The sequence below is a fragment of the Hippoglossus stenolepis genome, chromosome 10 (assembly GCF_022539355.2).
Source record: "Hippoglossus stenolepis isolate QCI-W04-F060 chromosome 10, HSTE1.2, whole genome shotgun sequence".
NCBI lineage: Eukaryota > Metazoa > Chordata > Actinopteri > Pleuronectiformes > Pleuronectidae > Hippoglossus > Hippoglossus stenolepis.
In genome coordinates this window covers 15,277,809-15,292,791 of record NC_061492.1, presented here as the reverse complement: position 1 = coordinate 15,292,791, position 14,983 = coordinate 15,277,809, and the positions used below count along the sequence as shown (strand labels likewise).

At 43.2% G+C, this 14,983-nt stretch overlaps 1 protein-coding gene across 1 annotated transcript; it reads left to right on the top strand.

The window, feature by feature from the left end:
• The first annotated feature begins 259 nt into the window (after positions 1–259).
• Positions 260–14,271, top strand: LOC118116319 (bcl-2-modifying factor). Its single transcript, XM_035167914.2, has 4 exons — positions 260–438; positions 2,601–2,797; positions 3,410–3,615; positions 8,599–14,271. The coding sequence occupies exons 2-4, from the start codon at positions 2,626–2,628 to the stop codon at positions 8,713–8,715; spliced, it is 495 nt and encodes a 164-aa protein (XP_035023805.1). The 5' UTR covers positions 260–438; positions 2,601–2,625; the 3' UTR covers positions 8,716–14,271.
• Positions 14,272–14,983: the final 712 nt, after the last annotated feature.

Here is a 14,983-nt window from a genome sequence, read left to right as displayed (position 1 = left end):
GATCGCGGCAGAAGCGTGAGCGCGGTCTCGTGCTGCGGGGGGGGGAATTTCCCGTCCACGTGTCTGAGTGCGCGGCGCAGGAGGCGGGATGAAAACAAACCCGCCGATTGGCTGCGGGGCCCGGGCCGCGGCTCCCTCTTAAAGGCGCAGTCCCCCTCCCGCGCCGAGCCGCGGTGTAGCCGGCCGACAGAAACCCGTGCGCCTTTAAGGAGCCTTATTTACCGAGCGGGCGGCGCCACGCCCCGGCGGAGGAGTCAGCGCGCGAGGAGCTGACGTCGGGGGAAATGAAACGAGCGCTGAGGCGGAGCTGCTTCACAGAATGGACGCGGACGAGCAGCCGACACGGACTTAACCCACTTCACTGAGCAGGATACTGAACCCACTGCCCCCTTCCCCCCCGAACATTGCCCGCACACAACATCGAGGTCCGGCTGTGTGGTGAGTTTTTTCCACAGACACATTTAAACACGGTTGTTTATTTCGACCTTTTCACGGAGCTGCACCGGCTTCGGTGTTTTTTTAAAGAGACACTGTCCGCGCGAAACAACAACAACAACAACAGCGTCGGTCGGTGTCAGCGCTGCCACACACTGTGTCCCCGGTGAACCGTCAGTGTGTCGTCGCGTTGGAGAAATAACAGTAAACGCGCCGTTCAGTTTAAAAGTCAGCCTGTCATTCAAACAGCGGAGGTTTGAATTCTACCGGCTTTCCCGGTTCACAGCCCTCCGCTCGGTGAAATGACTGCACGGCGCCGGGACGTGTTTCAGCCGCGAGTGGGTCTGTCGTGTTTCAGAGTATCGTTCACAGATTGACGAATGGAGCAGACAGTTTAATAGCAATGTTATTATACAAATAAAAAACTTGCTAAGTGAGCTTATCTTTTTTGCTTTACATTTCATGAAATTTTTTTCCCCCGCATGTGTTTTTTTTAAAGACAAATAATTTGTGAAATGATCTAGAAAATGTGACCCGATCAGGGTGTGGATTTTAAATATTAAGACTTTTTGTAATAACATTTGTCACAGATTGTTTGTTTGTTTTTATGACAAAAGTGTTTTTGCTTTACACTCGTGCACACGTTTTAACAAATATTTGTGAGTATAACTTCTTATACTTAACACTGCACGTGTATTTTAGCATGTGTGTTTTTTAAATTTTTATTTTGACACAATCTAAGTGTAAAACATGTGTTTCTTAAACCTTTGGATCGAGACTTCTTTTCGGGTGGGAACTTGTCATCGTGTCACTGCTTCGAGCTCGATCGGGTCACCTTTGTGATATACAGTCGAAATGCTGTGATGTGAGGCTCTCGCATAGAGGATGTGTCAATAACACCACCACCTCAGCCAACCCCACCTCTCCCTCCTCACCCTTTTAAAGTTGGATGTGTTCGGGTTTGCAGCAGGGGGAGCCACTGTCTGACAAACACACAGCTCCCTGCCCTGGACTGGGCAGCAGCACACAAAGCAATCCCGGATGTATAGAAGTTGAGCTCAGTGTGTCTCCCCCCTCTGAATCTTCCATGTTCTTACTCTGTGTTTGTCAAAACAAAGCATTAAGTGGTTTTACACACAGGGTTTATTGTGAACGCACACAGTAAATGGTGAGGTCTGGGCATGCTAGAGACAGAGGCTGAGCTGCTTATGTTGGGTGAAGAAATGAAAACGGCTTCTCGGGGAGCTGGCAGGCTGACAGACCAGGGCAGGGAGAGTGGCTGAGGATTTTTCCTCAAACACTGTCATTATGCTTTTGCTGTGGACCCTAATTTGGAAGTGTGGTAGTAGTCTAACCCTGTATTACAACTCAATGGTGACTCGGGGGGTTAGTTGGGAAGGCGACTTGAATTTCACCCATATTTTGATAACTCGCTGACCCACCATGATTCAGGGTTGAGTGGAGTGCATCATTTACATTGGAGAGATTCCCATGTGCTCGTTGGCATTCTGTGGTAGAACTGCCTTCATGAATCATAACATGATATGGTTTTATTATTCTTAATATTACATTTATGTACTGTGTACATTTCACGTATTACTGGGCACTGATGCCTGCAGTGGTTTGCAGTTAAAGTACCCATTATAAGTTAGGAAATAAGGTTTAGTTCAGAGCCAGGCTCCTGTTCACGAGGCTGCTTAGCACAGACAAGAGTCTTCCTCGTATTTAACCTAGTCCGCCAAACCCCCATTAATGTAAATGTGACTCAACTGAGTCTGCTAACCACAGTGAATTGTGTGGTTTCATCACTGAGATGAACAGAGCCATTCGTCTACATAAGCACTGAGCTTTTTTTTTCCACAAACGAGGGCCGACCATTTGCTCCTTTTCTTTTCTCCAGCATGTCTACTGAGGTTTTATTGATTTGAGGGCACTCATTATAAGCCAGACAGGTTGTCTGTACTGATGATGAATGCTATGGAGGAATGAACAAATAATGAATGTGTCTGAGATCATCTCATCAGGCCTAATGCAGACGTGTTCAAGGTTACGATCATTAGTGAAGGAAACTTGGGGTGGTTTTGATTTATCTAATGGCTGGAAGACCAATATTCTGTATTCAGCTGATGTAATAACCTTTCTCTCTCTGTTCTGTCACTTTAAAGGTTGCTTTTCTCCTAGTGCCCTCGTATGGACGATGAGGAGGATGATGTCTTTGAGCCAGACCCCCACTGCTGGCGCACCCCGTTCGGGGATATAAAGTGTGAAGACCGGGGCACACAGACACCTGGCCCGGCCCTGGCACTGCACAACGGCATGCTGCCGTGTGGAGTCGCAGAGGAGCCCAGACCACTCTTCTACGGTGAGGATGATGACAAATGCGGAATTTTGAAAGAGAGAAAATGAACTTTGCATCGTGCGTGATAAACGTGTTATAAAACTTAAACACAGAATGATTAGGTGAGACTCACTGTGAGAAACGGATAACAATGTTGCTGCACTGCTGTCACCTCTGGCGCCGGAGTGTCGTGATCGCAGCAGCTTTTATGGTCTGTATGAAGTGTACCCAGCTGCTTTGCCATTCAAAAGGCGCCAGACTGGCATTGCGACTGAAAGGACGTGACAGAAGTGCAACTGTACAGGGAGCTGGTTATCAGTGAGAGAAATGTTACATTGGCACCTTCTACAAGTCATCATTCCTCAGTAGCTCTGTAACAACAGACTGACCTCAAATTTGGATCATGCAAAATAGTTGTGTGAGTGAAACTGTTACATGACTCATGTTTGATTAAAATGAAATAACATTTGTGGTTAGAGCCAAGCCAGCTCTAACCACAAAGTGCAGTATAGTAAGTACAGAAGTAACCATATTAAAGAAAGACCTGACAGGTGTCATTGCTGTACCTAGGGTGTTACAACATTGAACATTTTTGTTGTTAACAAATTAATAAATATCAGCCTTGACACTCCACAGGCAACGCAGGTTTTCGATTGCACTTCCCGGCACACTTTGAGCTTTTTGGGGATCAGGAAGCGAGGCGGCAAGAAAGCCAAGAGGAGCGAAACGGGATGGAGCAGCTTCCCCGGCAGCAGCAGCCTGTGGCGCACAGTGTGGAGGCCTGCATAGGCCAGAAACTCCAGCTGATAGGAGACCAGTTTCACCGGGAACACCTACAACTGGTGAGGAGGAAAGATTATTGTACAAACACAAGATGGACACTTTGATAGCATTATATAAGTGTAATTTGTCAATGAACAGTCACTGACTCTCCATTAGTGGCCTCTATTCTGTGTTGTGTTCAGATAGTCCTGATGTTATTTTGATATGACTATTCCTCTGATAGTTGATGTAGGAATATATTCTTTTCCGACAAATTAAACTAATATATTGCTCGCTGTTACTGCCAACAAGAACCACTGCTTGGTTTCCCTGTGTAGGAGCTGCATGTGATAAGTTTGTTATGGGCTGGAGGTTTCTCGGCCTGAAACATAACTTATCTCAAAAACAAGTTGTGTCTAATGAAAGCTCATTATGTGGGCAGGTTCAATAGTCCAAAGTCTGCGCTTCTTATTTAGAATTTCCCTTGGATTTATGATTGTGTCATGCTCCTGATAATTCCCTATCATCTGTGACTGGGACAATGTATGTGTGCAAGTGTAACTGTATCAGGTTAAGGGGGCTTTAAAAAAGTCAGAAGTGCAGTCCCCACATTAGCAACACCATCCACATACTTTTTGTATTCATTTCTGGATCTCATCTCGAGGTGAGTCAAAGGTGTTATGGGGGTCAAAAGTTGGCTCTCTTATTTATTGTGTTTGCTGTGTAATTGTTTCGGAGAGGCCCTGCACATGCAGAACTTCTGCCCAGCGTCTCACCCCGCTCTCTTCCCTAAAGCCAAAGACTTTGCTGAACCAGGACGGCCCTTCCCCCACCTCGCCAACCCCAGGCCCTCCCCCTGCCTCCTCTTCCTGTTTATTTCTCTCTCTCTCTCCTTCTCTCTCATCGCTCTCGCTCTCTCTCTCTCTCTCTCTTTTCTCTTGTGTTCTGTGGAGGATGCCTTGCCTTAAACAACACACCAGCGCCGTGGTCAGGGTGACACTGTCCATTGAGTCCACGTGCTGCTGCTTAATGTCACTTCAGTGTGGGTGCAACGTAAAACCGTGACACACGTGTTGCTTCATCCACACAACCATCCAAAAATATATAGCAACTATTGAGGGATTTGCTGCGGAGTGCAAATGTCTTGTTGCAGTCAAACATATGTGCACGTTTGAAACACATGCGTCCATGAAAAAGCAGAAGCGGCGGGAGTAGGTAAACATGTTGTAACCCGAAGCTCAGCGCGTGAGCCCCTGAGGGAAGCAGCTGTGGTTCCAGGGAGCCCTCACTCAGCCCATTCCCTCGGTAAAAACCGGCCGCAGAAGACACCCAAATAAGAGGTCTACGTGGCCATAAGAGAGAGGGGGGGGGTGTTATGATGGTATAATCATGTATATGAGGGAAGGATGTTTGGAAATGAACCTCAAATGATCAAGTAACAACCAATCATGGGTTGTCCTAAAACCTCCCCGCCCTGCACATAATACAATTCTTTTTATAACTTCATACCCTGAAGTGTCAGACAGTTTGATTTTCTCATGCGCTTATCAAAATGAAGTTTTTTTATACCCCGGCAGCATAGCGTGACTCATGAATTGTGACACTGGCAGACACATACAGACAACTAGACAGTCAGACATGAGGGTTGCTCTGTAGTGTGTGTGTGTGTGTGTGTGTGTGTGTGTGTGTGTGTGTGTGTGTGTGTGTGTGTGTGTGTGTGTGTGTGTGTGTGTGTGTGTGTGTGTGTGTGTGTGTGTGTGTGTGTGTGTGTGTGTGTGTGTGTGTGTGTCTGTGTGTGCGGCCAGGGATCTATTGACGCACAAGGAGGCAAACCTGGGTCAGGGGATGAGGAAGTGGCTTGGGCTCGTTATGCTGGTTGAGTAAACAGCGGCGAGGACAGTCAGAGTTAGAACGGCCTTGTGAAGTCACATCCTGAAGTCACGCTTGTTATGATACCGAATGGCTGCTGATAAAGACAATAATATTCCATCAGTGTGTGTGTGTGTTTTCCTGATATAACCCATGTTGTGGGGACCTAAATCTGTTACACCGTCTTATCAAGGGGACAAAAAGCATGTCTCCATAACAAAAAATTTATGATGAATTTTAAGATTGGGTTAGGTAAGGTCTAGGTTAAAGGTAAGGTTAAGGTTAGCATAAGGGTTAGTGTAGAAACTATTGTTTAAGTTAAACTAAGTCTATTGGAAATCAATATAATACTCTTGAAGTCATGGAGACGCGTGGGTGTGTGTGCATGTAGCAGAGTCAAATGCTAATATGTGTTTTGGGATGCATGATTCCTCTATAAACGCTTTTTTTGCCTGCGATTGTGCAATCAATGAAAATCTAAATTTAATTGTGCGGGCGTGTGTGTGTGTGTGTGTGTGTGTGTGTGTGTGTGTGTGTGCGTGTGCGTGCATGTTCATGCATGAAGATACCCGTACTTGTTTTTCTGCTTTTTACCGTCTTTCACCTCTCACCATTGCACGGTCTGTCAGTCAGTAAAAAAAACCTCTCACTCAATAATAGAGCTACTGTTCACCGGCTCTCGTTCCTGTCGGCTCCTGTCAGTGGGCGATTGCAGCCAGTCAGTGCAGACACTTGTCCCTGAGCAATCCAAGTGCCTTTGACTGCCATCCCCTCGATGGAGTCGGGGGGTTGAATGTGTCTGTGAGTGTTCTCTATGGGAGCCCGTGGCCCCCGGCAAAAGAAGGGATTAGGTAGTGAAAGAGTGCTGGTGGATGCTGACAGATAAATTGCTCCTCAGTCGGAGAGGGCTGGAGGGGACTCAGAGGTCCCCAGAGAATGGCTGACATTAGCCGGCCCGCCATTTGAGACGTGGCAATAATGACAGTCACAATGGAAGGAAGACTGCTTCAGCCTGCGCGGGGCAAGGAGCAGGGTTAGGTTTCATCCCCATGTTTTTTTTACAAGAGACGACTCCTGGTGCTTTCGATAGGAGGTGTTGAAAGCAGGCTTGAATATCGCCTGTGTGTGTGTGTGTGTGTGTCTCTGTGTGTGTGTGTGAGTGTCTGCACGCATGCAGTGTTTGTGGCTTTATCACTTCACTGTTCCAGCGAGGGCATGGCACTCTCTTCTTTCAGCACTTGTTGAAGGGGGGAGGAGTGTAGCTGCACTAGAAATGAAAACACACAGACGGCCGGCTCTGGATATTTACTCTTGATTCATCGCTCTATGATGATTCCTGTTGCTGGTGGTGTCGGTTCGTGCTTCTTTGCATTATCTAATACTACTGCTCTTTGTTTGTAATTTTCCCTGACTCCTTGTCTCTCTCCCTGATGTGACTAATCCACAGTTTCTTGCTATCGAGGCCGGGCCTGTTTGCTCAAGAGATAAGGCAGAGCTTCTGAGCAGCTGCCTTGACAGACAGCCCACATGGGACACTGATAAAGCCGCGGTCGGGCTAGTGTCAGACCGATGACACCGAGCATCTGGCTAGACCCTGCCGCTCTATCGGCGGCTAAATTTAGAGCCCGACTCCCATTTTTGACAGTTGGTGGCGTGACTCATGACTTAGGTTGCGACAGGCCTGTGCACACCTCTTTCTGTTAATCACTCTCTCCCGCTCTGTTTCTCTCCATGGCTCTCGAAGGGCAAAAGGTCAGCGTGGAGGAACATTCTGTTTCTGTGTATAAAGATTAATTGCTTCTCGTGTAACTTGTAGTAAACACACCAGCTTTGTAAGGTGATAAATCCTCAGTTAACTAATTTTACTCCTGCGGCTTTAACTATCTAATGTTGATACCCCAGTATTAAATAGTATATATATTGACATACAATACACATATAATTGCACATATGCAGTCATTCTACCCTCAGACTTCTGAAACTGCCTGTGGCCTCTTATGTAATTTAGTTTAAAATTAAAGTAGAATTAAGGTATGGCAGTATTTTCCATGTCGAGGCACGCTGGCTGCCAACAGAGCCTCAGATGTATCGTGGCGAGCTCTTCCACTCTGTGCTGTGTATAAATATTGCCTATGTTTACATGAAGCAGAAGTTAAGCTGTTATAAGTTCCTCACCCTCAAGCATGAGTCAGGTTTTTATCAAGTTTCCCAATAGTCTTTGATGTGATTTTCATTTTTATGTCTTCATTTCTATTTTTTGAACCAAAAGCAAGTAAAGTAAGGGAGTGCCCATGTGAGACTGGAACCTGGCAAAGCTTATACAACACCCCCCGCAATGTTCCCCACCAATTGATAAGAGTATAGAAACTCAGCGGCTTATCAAAATGGCAGTTTCTTGGCTGCTACCTAGGTCAATGTTTGGACACCACCTCAGCAGCAGTCGTGTAAATACAGCGTATCTAATCTCTGCCTTCAGTTATTTTGGCCTCCATAAACTACAGTAAAATGTTGTCAAGAGAGTGCGGTACACTTTGCATTGTCATGAAAAGCTAATCTTAAATCGTACTTTACAACCTTTTTGTTCTGAAAATAGAAACGGTATCATCAGGCGTGCCTCTGGTCTGCAGATGAGCTGTTCCTGGGACTACTGTACCTGCAGTGTTTTCCAGAGGCTCCCTGCCTTTTCACAAGCGCTCCCTAATCCCATTTAGCGCAATTATCTTATCTCAGCTTCTCAATGGCAGAGATAGCATTATCCCCCTAATCACACACAATCCATTTGGCTCAGAGAGAGAGAGAGCCATTCTCCTCCTGCACCCGCTGGCTGCCGGTCTCTGCCAGGAAGATTTAGAAAAAGTCTGCGTATATGATGAACGTGTTTATGGCGCGGACTGTCTGTTGGGAAGCCCGGCTATGTGTAGTGATCCTGCACACAAAGGGAGGCCTTTTCTAATAAGCATTGTTGATGACAGAAGCAGACTGAAAATATCACCACGTTCCGGTGTCTGGTTTTGCCTTACCCTCTTCTCGGTTGACCCTGTCCTCTGCTCTCACTGTCAATCAGGGCCAACACAAGCTGAAGCTCAAACCCAAGCTAATGACTATTTCTAGCCCTGTGTTTTGTGACATTGTGATTGAGTTTCAATGGCGTGCACTGGCTGACATGCGCTTTCCGTCTGTGTTTGTTGTTTCAGTATCATCGAAACCAAAGGAATCAGGGGCCGCTGTGGTGGCGCCTGGCCGCGGCTCTGCTCAGCCTTCTGTTTGACAGGGGGCTCATCGCCGGAGGAGGTGGAGCAGGACGGAGGTGAGGGGATGTCTTCCTCTTGCGTCCCTTTACCTCATCTCTATGAGGAACTGGACTCCTAATGGCACTGTCGAATCTAACACGGGTCTGTTTTTTGGTGGGGCGAAAGAAAGGAGACAAAAGGTCACCGCGGGACGGAGACAACCAACTTTTATAAAAAAAAAAGGTTGTGTAATTTTTTTTCTTTCCAAGAAGATGCCATGATTCTCCGAGATTCCTCTACAGGACAATGTTCATATTTTCATATACGTGTGGCGTATTGGTTTTGTACAGTACATCGTTCTTGTTAAATTTTTTGCACTTCAACATGTATCCATCTTAAATGACCTCCACAGACCCTGGGAATGCCTTATTCAATGTCTTCTGCCAGAAAGAGTATTGAGCAATTATGACAGGCGAGATGAGGTGGTTAGGAAATGTGGTGTGAGGTTTCTTTTTTTCTTTCTTTTTCGAAGATTCCCAGGTGATCAGTCAAGTTGATTTACTAATTTTCCAAAGAGGCAACTTCTCAGAACAAAGCATTTTGCACCCCACCTCAATGGAACATTTTCTCTTTTAATTTTCTTTACTTTTTTCTCTGTTTTCTTTGTCCCCCATCCACTTCAGTGTGCCTTTGAATATCATCCCTCAGTAACCTTCAAAACATTGGGAACAAAGGAAAGTTTACGCACGTGACTAAGTCAGCACACCAGTAACTGTGATCTAAATAATATGTTCAGAGGGAGAACTCATTAGTCATCTGCCACATGTCAAACCATTAGGTCATTATGTTTTAAATGGCTCGCAAAGTTTCGGGGCGGAGTGTCGAACAACATCACCCACTGGTCTAACAAGACTGGTGACTGCCAGCAAACCTGTCCACAACAACAGACTCAAAGGAAAGACTGGTTGATGCTGTTATCACAATTAGGAAACAGTGGTGGAAAGTAACTGAGTTCACTTTTGAGGTAGATGTACTTTACTTGAGGATTTCCATATTATACTACTTTAAACTTTCACTACTTTTTAGTATAAGTAGTGCTTGTTTCACAGCTTTAGTTCCTAGCTGGTATTAATATGAAGATTTGACACAATGAATAATATAACATTTAAAATAAAACACATTTTTTAACGTTAAACTGCATTTTTGCTTCAGAAGTCTTTTTAAAAAGGTCGATGTGTTGTCACATTTCAGTAATTTTTTCATTTCAAGATATGTTCAAATGATCAGATAACTCACCAAAATAAGATACAAATTAAAAAGTAAAAGTAAAAAATAAGATACTTTTATGCTACTTCTTGTAGCTTCTTGTTGAGATGTTTGACTTTTAGATTGATCCAGTGACCCTGTTTATAAAACTGTACATAAAGCTACACCAGTAACATGCTGCTTCAATATTAATACTGTAATGATATCAAACAACATAATAGGGACCAAAACCACCACTTTTACTTAAATACTTTAAATACACTGTGCTGCTTATACTGTTGCTTTTGTATTTTTACTTAAGTAGGATTTATCATGCAGGACTTTGACTCTTAATGGAGAATTCTCTCCATTATTGAATTGTATCTAAGTAAAGTATCTGAATACTTCTTCCACCGCTGAGGACTAATGATACTGCAAACAAATATATTAAGTACAAAACCTGTGGTTAGCTGTAATTAATAGGTTTTACATTCATTTATAAGAACTTTGAACAGTAACAAACAACCCAATACTGAATAATAAAAGTTAATGAGCCGATGAAATCTCTGTTAATTAATTTCTTTTAATGAGCTTTATTTACCAGTTGGGACCATGCTAATATTAGACTTTGTTGCCATTTTATTCCCGTAGGAATCAGACATTATTGATTTGGTTTTCACATTGATACCCGGTTTTCAATGGGTGTTTGTTACTGTACAATGCAGGGGTCACTTTGCCAGTTCATTTAATGCATATTACTTAGCTATCTGTTATTTAGTGCACTGAACACATATTTAGATTAAAGTTGAGGTGTGCTGTCTTTTTCGTGCGAAAAACTTTTGAAGCACTGTGCATTAAATTATAATATTAGAGGAATTATTTGCTTAAGCAAAGTAACATTTGCTTTCCCCAAAATAACACAACCGAGATATTTTGACCAAGTCTGCCTTCAAGATTTTTTTCCCCCCTTTAGTTTTAGTTGTGTTCTTTTCATGTGATTGTTTTCAGACCTCCATGCCCTTGAAGTGGAGCTGTGGATCCACTGTTTTTGCACTAGACTTTTCACCCTTCAAGAGCTCAGATTGTTACCAGGCTAACCTCTGTCTTGTATGAAGGTTTTTTCAGTTACGACTCGTCTTCATGCCACAACATTTCAGACGTACTCATTGGCATGTCCAATCCATCTCGAGACCTAACTGAACACAGTCTGGAATCTGGATTGGACTCAGAAAGTTCATGCACCAACCCTTTCGGGCTACAACAGCGCCACGTGCCTCGGTTGAAAGGTTTTCTAAGTTCAGGGTTGCTTTACACAGCCTGTGCGTGTTCTGAACACCAAACAATGCTCCATAATCAATCTGTGAAACAGAATCTCCCCCCTCAGGCTACCTGTACAGGCTTTTTACATCATGTAATATCCTGACGGGTGATCTTATATTGTGTTTGGTGCTTAGATCCAGATTTGGGACATTTTCTTTTAATATACTCAGTATAACCACCACTGACTCAGCAGACAAACAGTCTCTGAAATGAAACAAAAGTGAAAAAGACTGTAATTATTGTTGAATTATGAATATGTTTAAAGACACTGTTGAAGATGCTGTTTGTTGTATGTTTTCCATTGCTGAACCCTGGCCAATGTTTGGACCCAAGGAGCAGTACATATCAGGGGTCTGTCATTACTTGCTCCTTACAATGTGTCAAGTTTATCACTGCATAATTAGGGTTTCCTCTCATTTTCTTAAAGATGTCTCAGGGACAGACTTTGTGGGCTACTGGTAACCTTGAGAATCTGTTACACGTTTGGAAGGAGAGCTGCGTTTTCACCCGTTTATTTATGACGAAACCTCCCGGCCGTTTCGTCAACCCTTCATTTCATTTCAGTTTAAAATGTCCTCGTGAGCGATTTCGCAGCACACACATATACAAGGGTACAGTTTGACTGAGGAGTCTGAGGCTGACTTGCTGACTGTGGTGGTGACGGGGGGCTGCTGAGCATGTAGTGAATAGGCGTGTGAGGTGCACTGAATGTGGTTGTGGTTATAGTTTCCTGCGGATCCTGAACGCTGAGCCAGTCCCCGTAGTTCCCCCGTCTCACCACTGGCTCTTGACTTCCTCGGTGCTGCTCCTTCATCACATGGGTGTTGTTCATCGGCTCATTTTACTTTGTAATTTATTTTCTTTTCTTTCTTATTTATTTGTTTGTATATCTGCCCATTTCTACTGTATACACTTGTGTGTGCAATTACTTCAAATTTTCTGCTGTTTTTTTTTTTTTTTAACTTTGGTCTCTGACTTGTATGTGCTTCATGTGATATGACCCCAAAATCTACTTTTTTTTTGGATACCCTTCCCGTGTAGGGTTAAGGCTGTAACAAGGTTGTAGTTTGACCAGCAGCTATGGTCACTTTAGATTCATATTGGTACTTTTGAAAAGCATAGTACCCACAATGCATTTACAATGACCATAGCTGACAACATCAAGCCTCTTACAGTCAACTTTCAAGCTTGCAGGCCTGCAGAGTGTTGGACAAGCTGCTTTCAGACATGCACTGAAGTCAGAAGGTTTTCCTGAAATTTTTCCTGGAGGGGCTGCATGGGAGAATGTGTCCAGTTGCTCTGGACATTTTCCTCCCACCAGCCCCCCCAACTAAAATTTCAGGAAAATGTCAGAGTGAGCCCGTGTAAGAATACAACAGGAAATATCTGGAAAATTTACAATAAGAGAGAAAACTGGAACAGTAGAAATATCTCAGGATGAAAAAGAGGGGCCATACACATAAAAGACGTAGACAAAGATTTCTTAATTTGACAATGACATTTGAGAGCTTTTGGCGATGCAGGCCTGTGCTGTTGTCGTGATGTAAAAAAAATCCAATCACATCATCCGTGCTCTATCCAGGCGCCACCCCTCGCCTGAACGTTTTGGAAATGTTCCTGTTGTTGTTAACACATCTGACTCAGACAAGGCAAACGATGGAAAATAACCGGACCTGATTTTCTGTACATTTTCTGTAAATGTCACGTCTGAAAGCAGCTATATTCAACGTAAGAAAAAGACGATTTTGGGTTCAGTATTATGATTTCCCGGGGATGAGCCCAACTAATTCAGCCCTTTTGTCATCATCTCCCACAGCTCGATTCACCAGTCGTCATGGTCACATTCACAATATGTTGTTTAGAAAAGCAGCAGCATCAACACAGTTTAACCTCTGAATGAGTCATTCACCCCTCCCACCCACTGATAGTGACACAGATGTCATTGGAAGTGCTTCCAAACACACATGTAAAAAAAGGTTGCCTTCATATTCCTCTCAAGTCACAGGGCGTTAATGTTTGTGTTCGATTCTTTAAATCTTGATCATTGTGTTGTAATCAACATGCACTGGAAAGTACTTTGTATCTAGAGATCCCATGGGTCCCTTATCTGTCGTGTGTTAATGTATAGTATACACTCTGGATTGTTTTCTTGGGCTAATCTTGCCGTGTGTCAGCCGTCTATCTGTGACCAATGGGCTCAGGCCTGTTTGATCTTATTGGAAAGGGATACAAGCCACCGTGGTGCCCTGTATAATGTTGTTCGGATGAGGTTCCCAAACTGCACTCACCACATGACATGTGAGTGTGGGGAATCCCTAGAGTGGGATATGTATTTTATGGAAACCGCAGTGTCTTGAATTTTGTAGTCCACTTTATATAAATTTGAAGTTTTTGAGGAAGGTTTTGATTTTGAAATTTTTTTTTTAAATGGTAACATTTCTTCTTCATTGTCTTTCTTAACTTTTTTAAAATGTATTTTCTTAAGAAAAAAAAAAGGGTCTGCTTTTATAAGAACAGTTCATGCGTGTAAGATGATTTTTAATATGAGTAGAATCCTTTTGAAGTTCACGAGATCAAGGGCATTTTTTAATGAAAAATGAACTTGCAACATTCCTTGCACATCTCATTGCCGTGTATAAACGAAGCCAAGCAAACCAAAATATTTCATGGTTGTGGTTGATTTGGCTCAGGAGCTTATAGCTATGAAATGTCTGCCCTTCTTACAGAACAGATAATGTGTAAATGTATTTCTAAAAACCCTGGAATATGCCTTTAACTGCTCAGTTTCAGAAAAGTCTTGATTATCACACACTCTCTGTATACCAAGAAATGAGACCCAGCGAAAATGTAGCATTTTTGTAAACATTGACTGTGTGTTGTCGAGACTCTACTGTGCACTCATTTTTTTGTGTTTATATATATTTTTGGTTGTTGATATAATATGGAAGTAAAGACAATTTGTTATGTAGTGCAATATGCTGTACATACGGAGCTTTGCTCTACAAATCTTTTTTTCTCCTGGATTTCTTGTTGTTTATTGGTACTTTTTTCAATAAAATTTTATTGAAGGTTTTAAGCTGAATCATGTTTTTCTTTGGACAACAATGCTACATGCGACATCACAGTTGGCTTCACACAACCACATACTGTAAATTATATGGACGTCAAAGAAAACACAGTTTCTTTTAGTACAGGGGTTCTCACAGTGGAGGTTCAGAGACTGCCAACAAGGGGGATCATTCATTTTTGACTATAATTTCATCTATTAGTAACATGCTGACAGAATGTATAACTATTTCATCCTGAATTCCATACACGTCAATCAATCAATCATTCAAATTGTATTTGTACAGCCCAGATTCATAAATCACTATTTGTCTCTCTTAACAAGGTGCAACATTCTTTGTCCTTAACTTGCCACGGGTGAGATAAACCCACCAAAAAAATCCTTTTTACATGAGAAAACTTCAGGATGAATCCTCAGAGAGCCACATGTGAGGAGTCCCTCCCCTAGGTCGGACAGATGTGCAAGAGATGTTACATTAATCATCAAAATAACAACATTTTAAATATTCATAAGAAATAGAGAGGTGTATCAACGTTTTTAGAGCAGTCATGACAATTGTAATGATAGAGGTATCGCCTTTAATGGTAGTATATGTGAGGAGGCCTATTTTATGTCGATGTGGGAGTTGAGATCCTGGATCTGCAAAGATAAAGCACAAGGACCTTGGGAAGGAAGTCAAGTCAGTGACATGTATTGCTGAGACATCAATGTGATGAA

Bases quoted from the DNA above. Each gene is read 5' to 3' on its own strand.
- LOC118116319 (XM_035167914.2), top strand. From the start codon at position 2,626: ATGGACGATGAGGAGGATGATGTCTTTGAGCCAGACCCCCACTGCTGG. The intron at 2,798-3,409 runs GTGAGGATGATG...GACACTCCACAG, and splicing joins GCCCAGACCACTCTTCTACG to GCAACGCAGGTTTTCGATTG. The intron at 3,616-8,598 runs GTGAGGAGGAAA...TTGTTGTTTCAG, and splicing joins ACCGGGAACACCTACAACTG to TATCATCGAAACCAAAGGAA.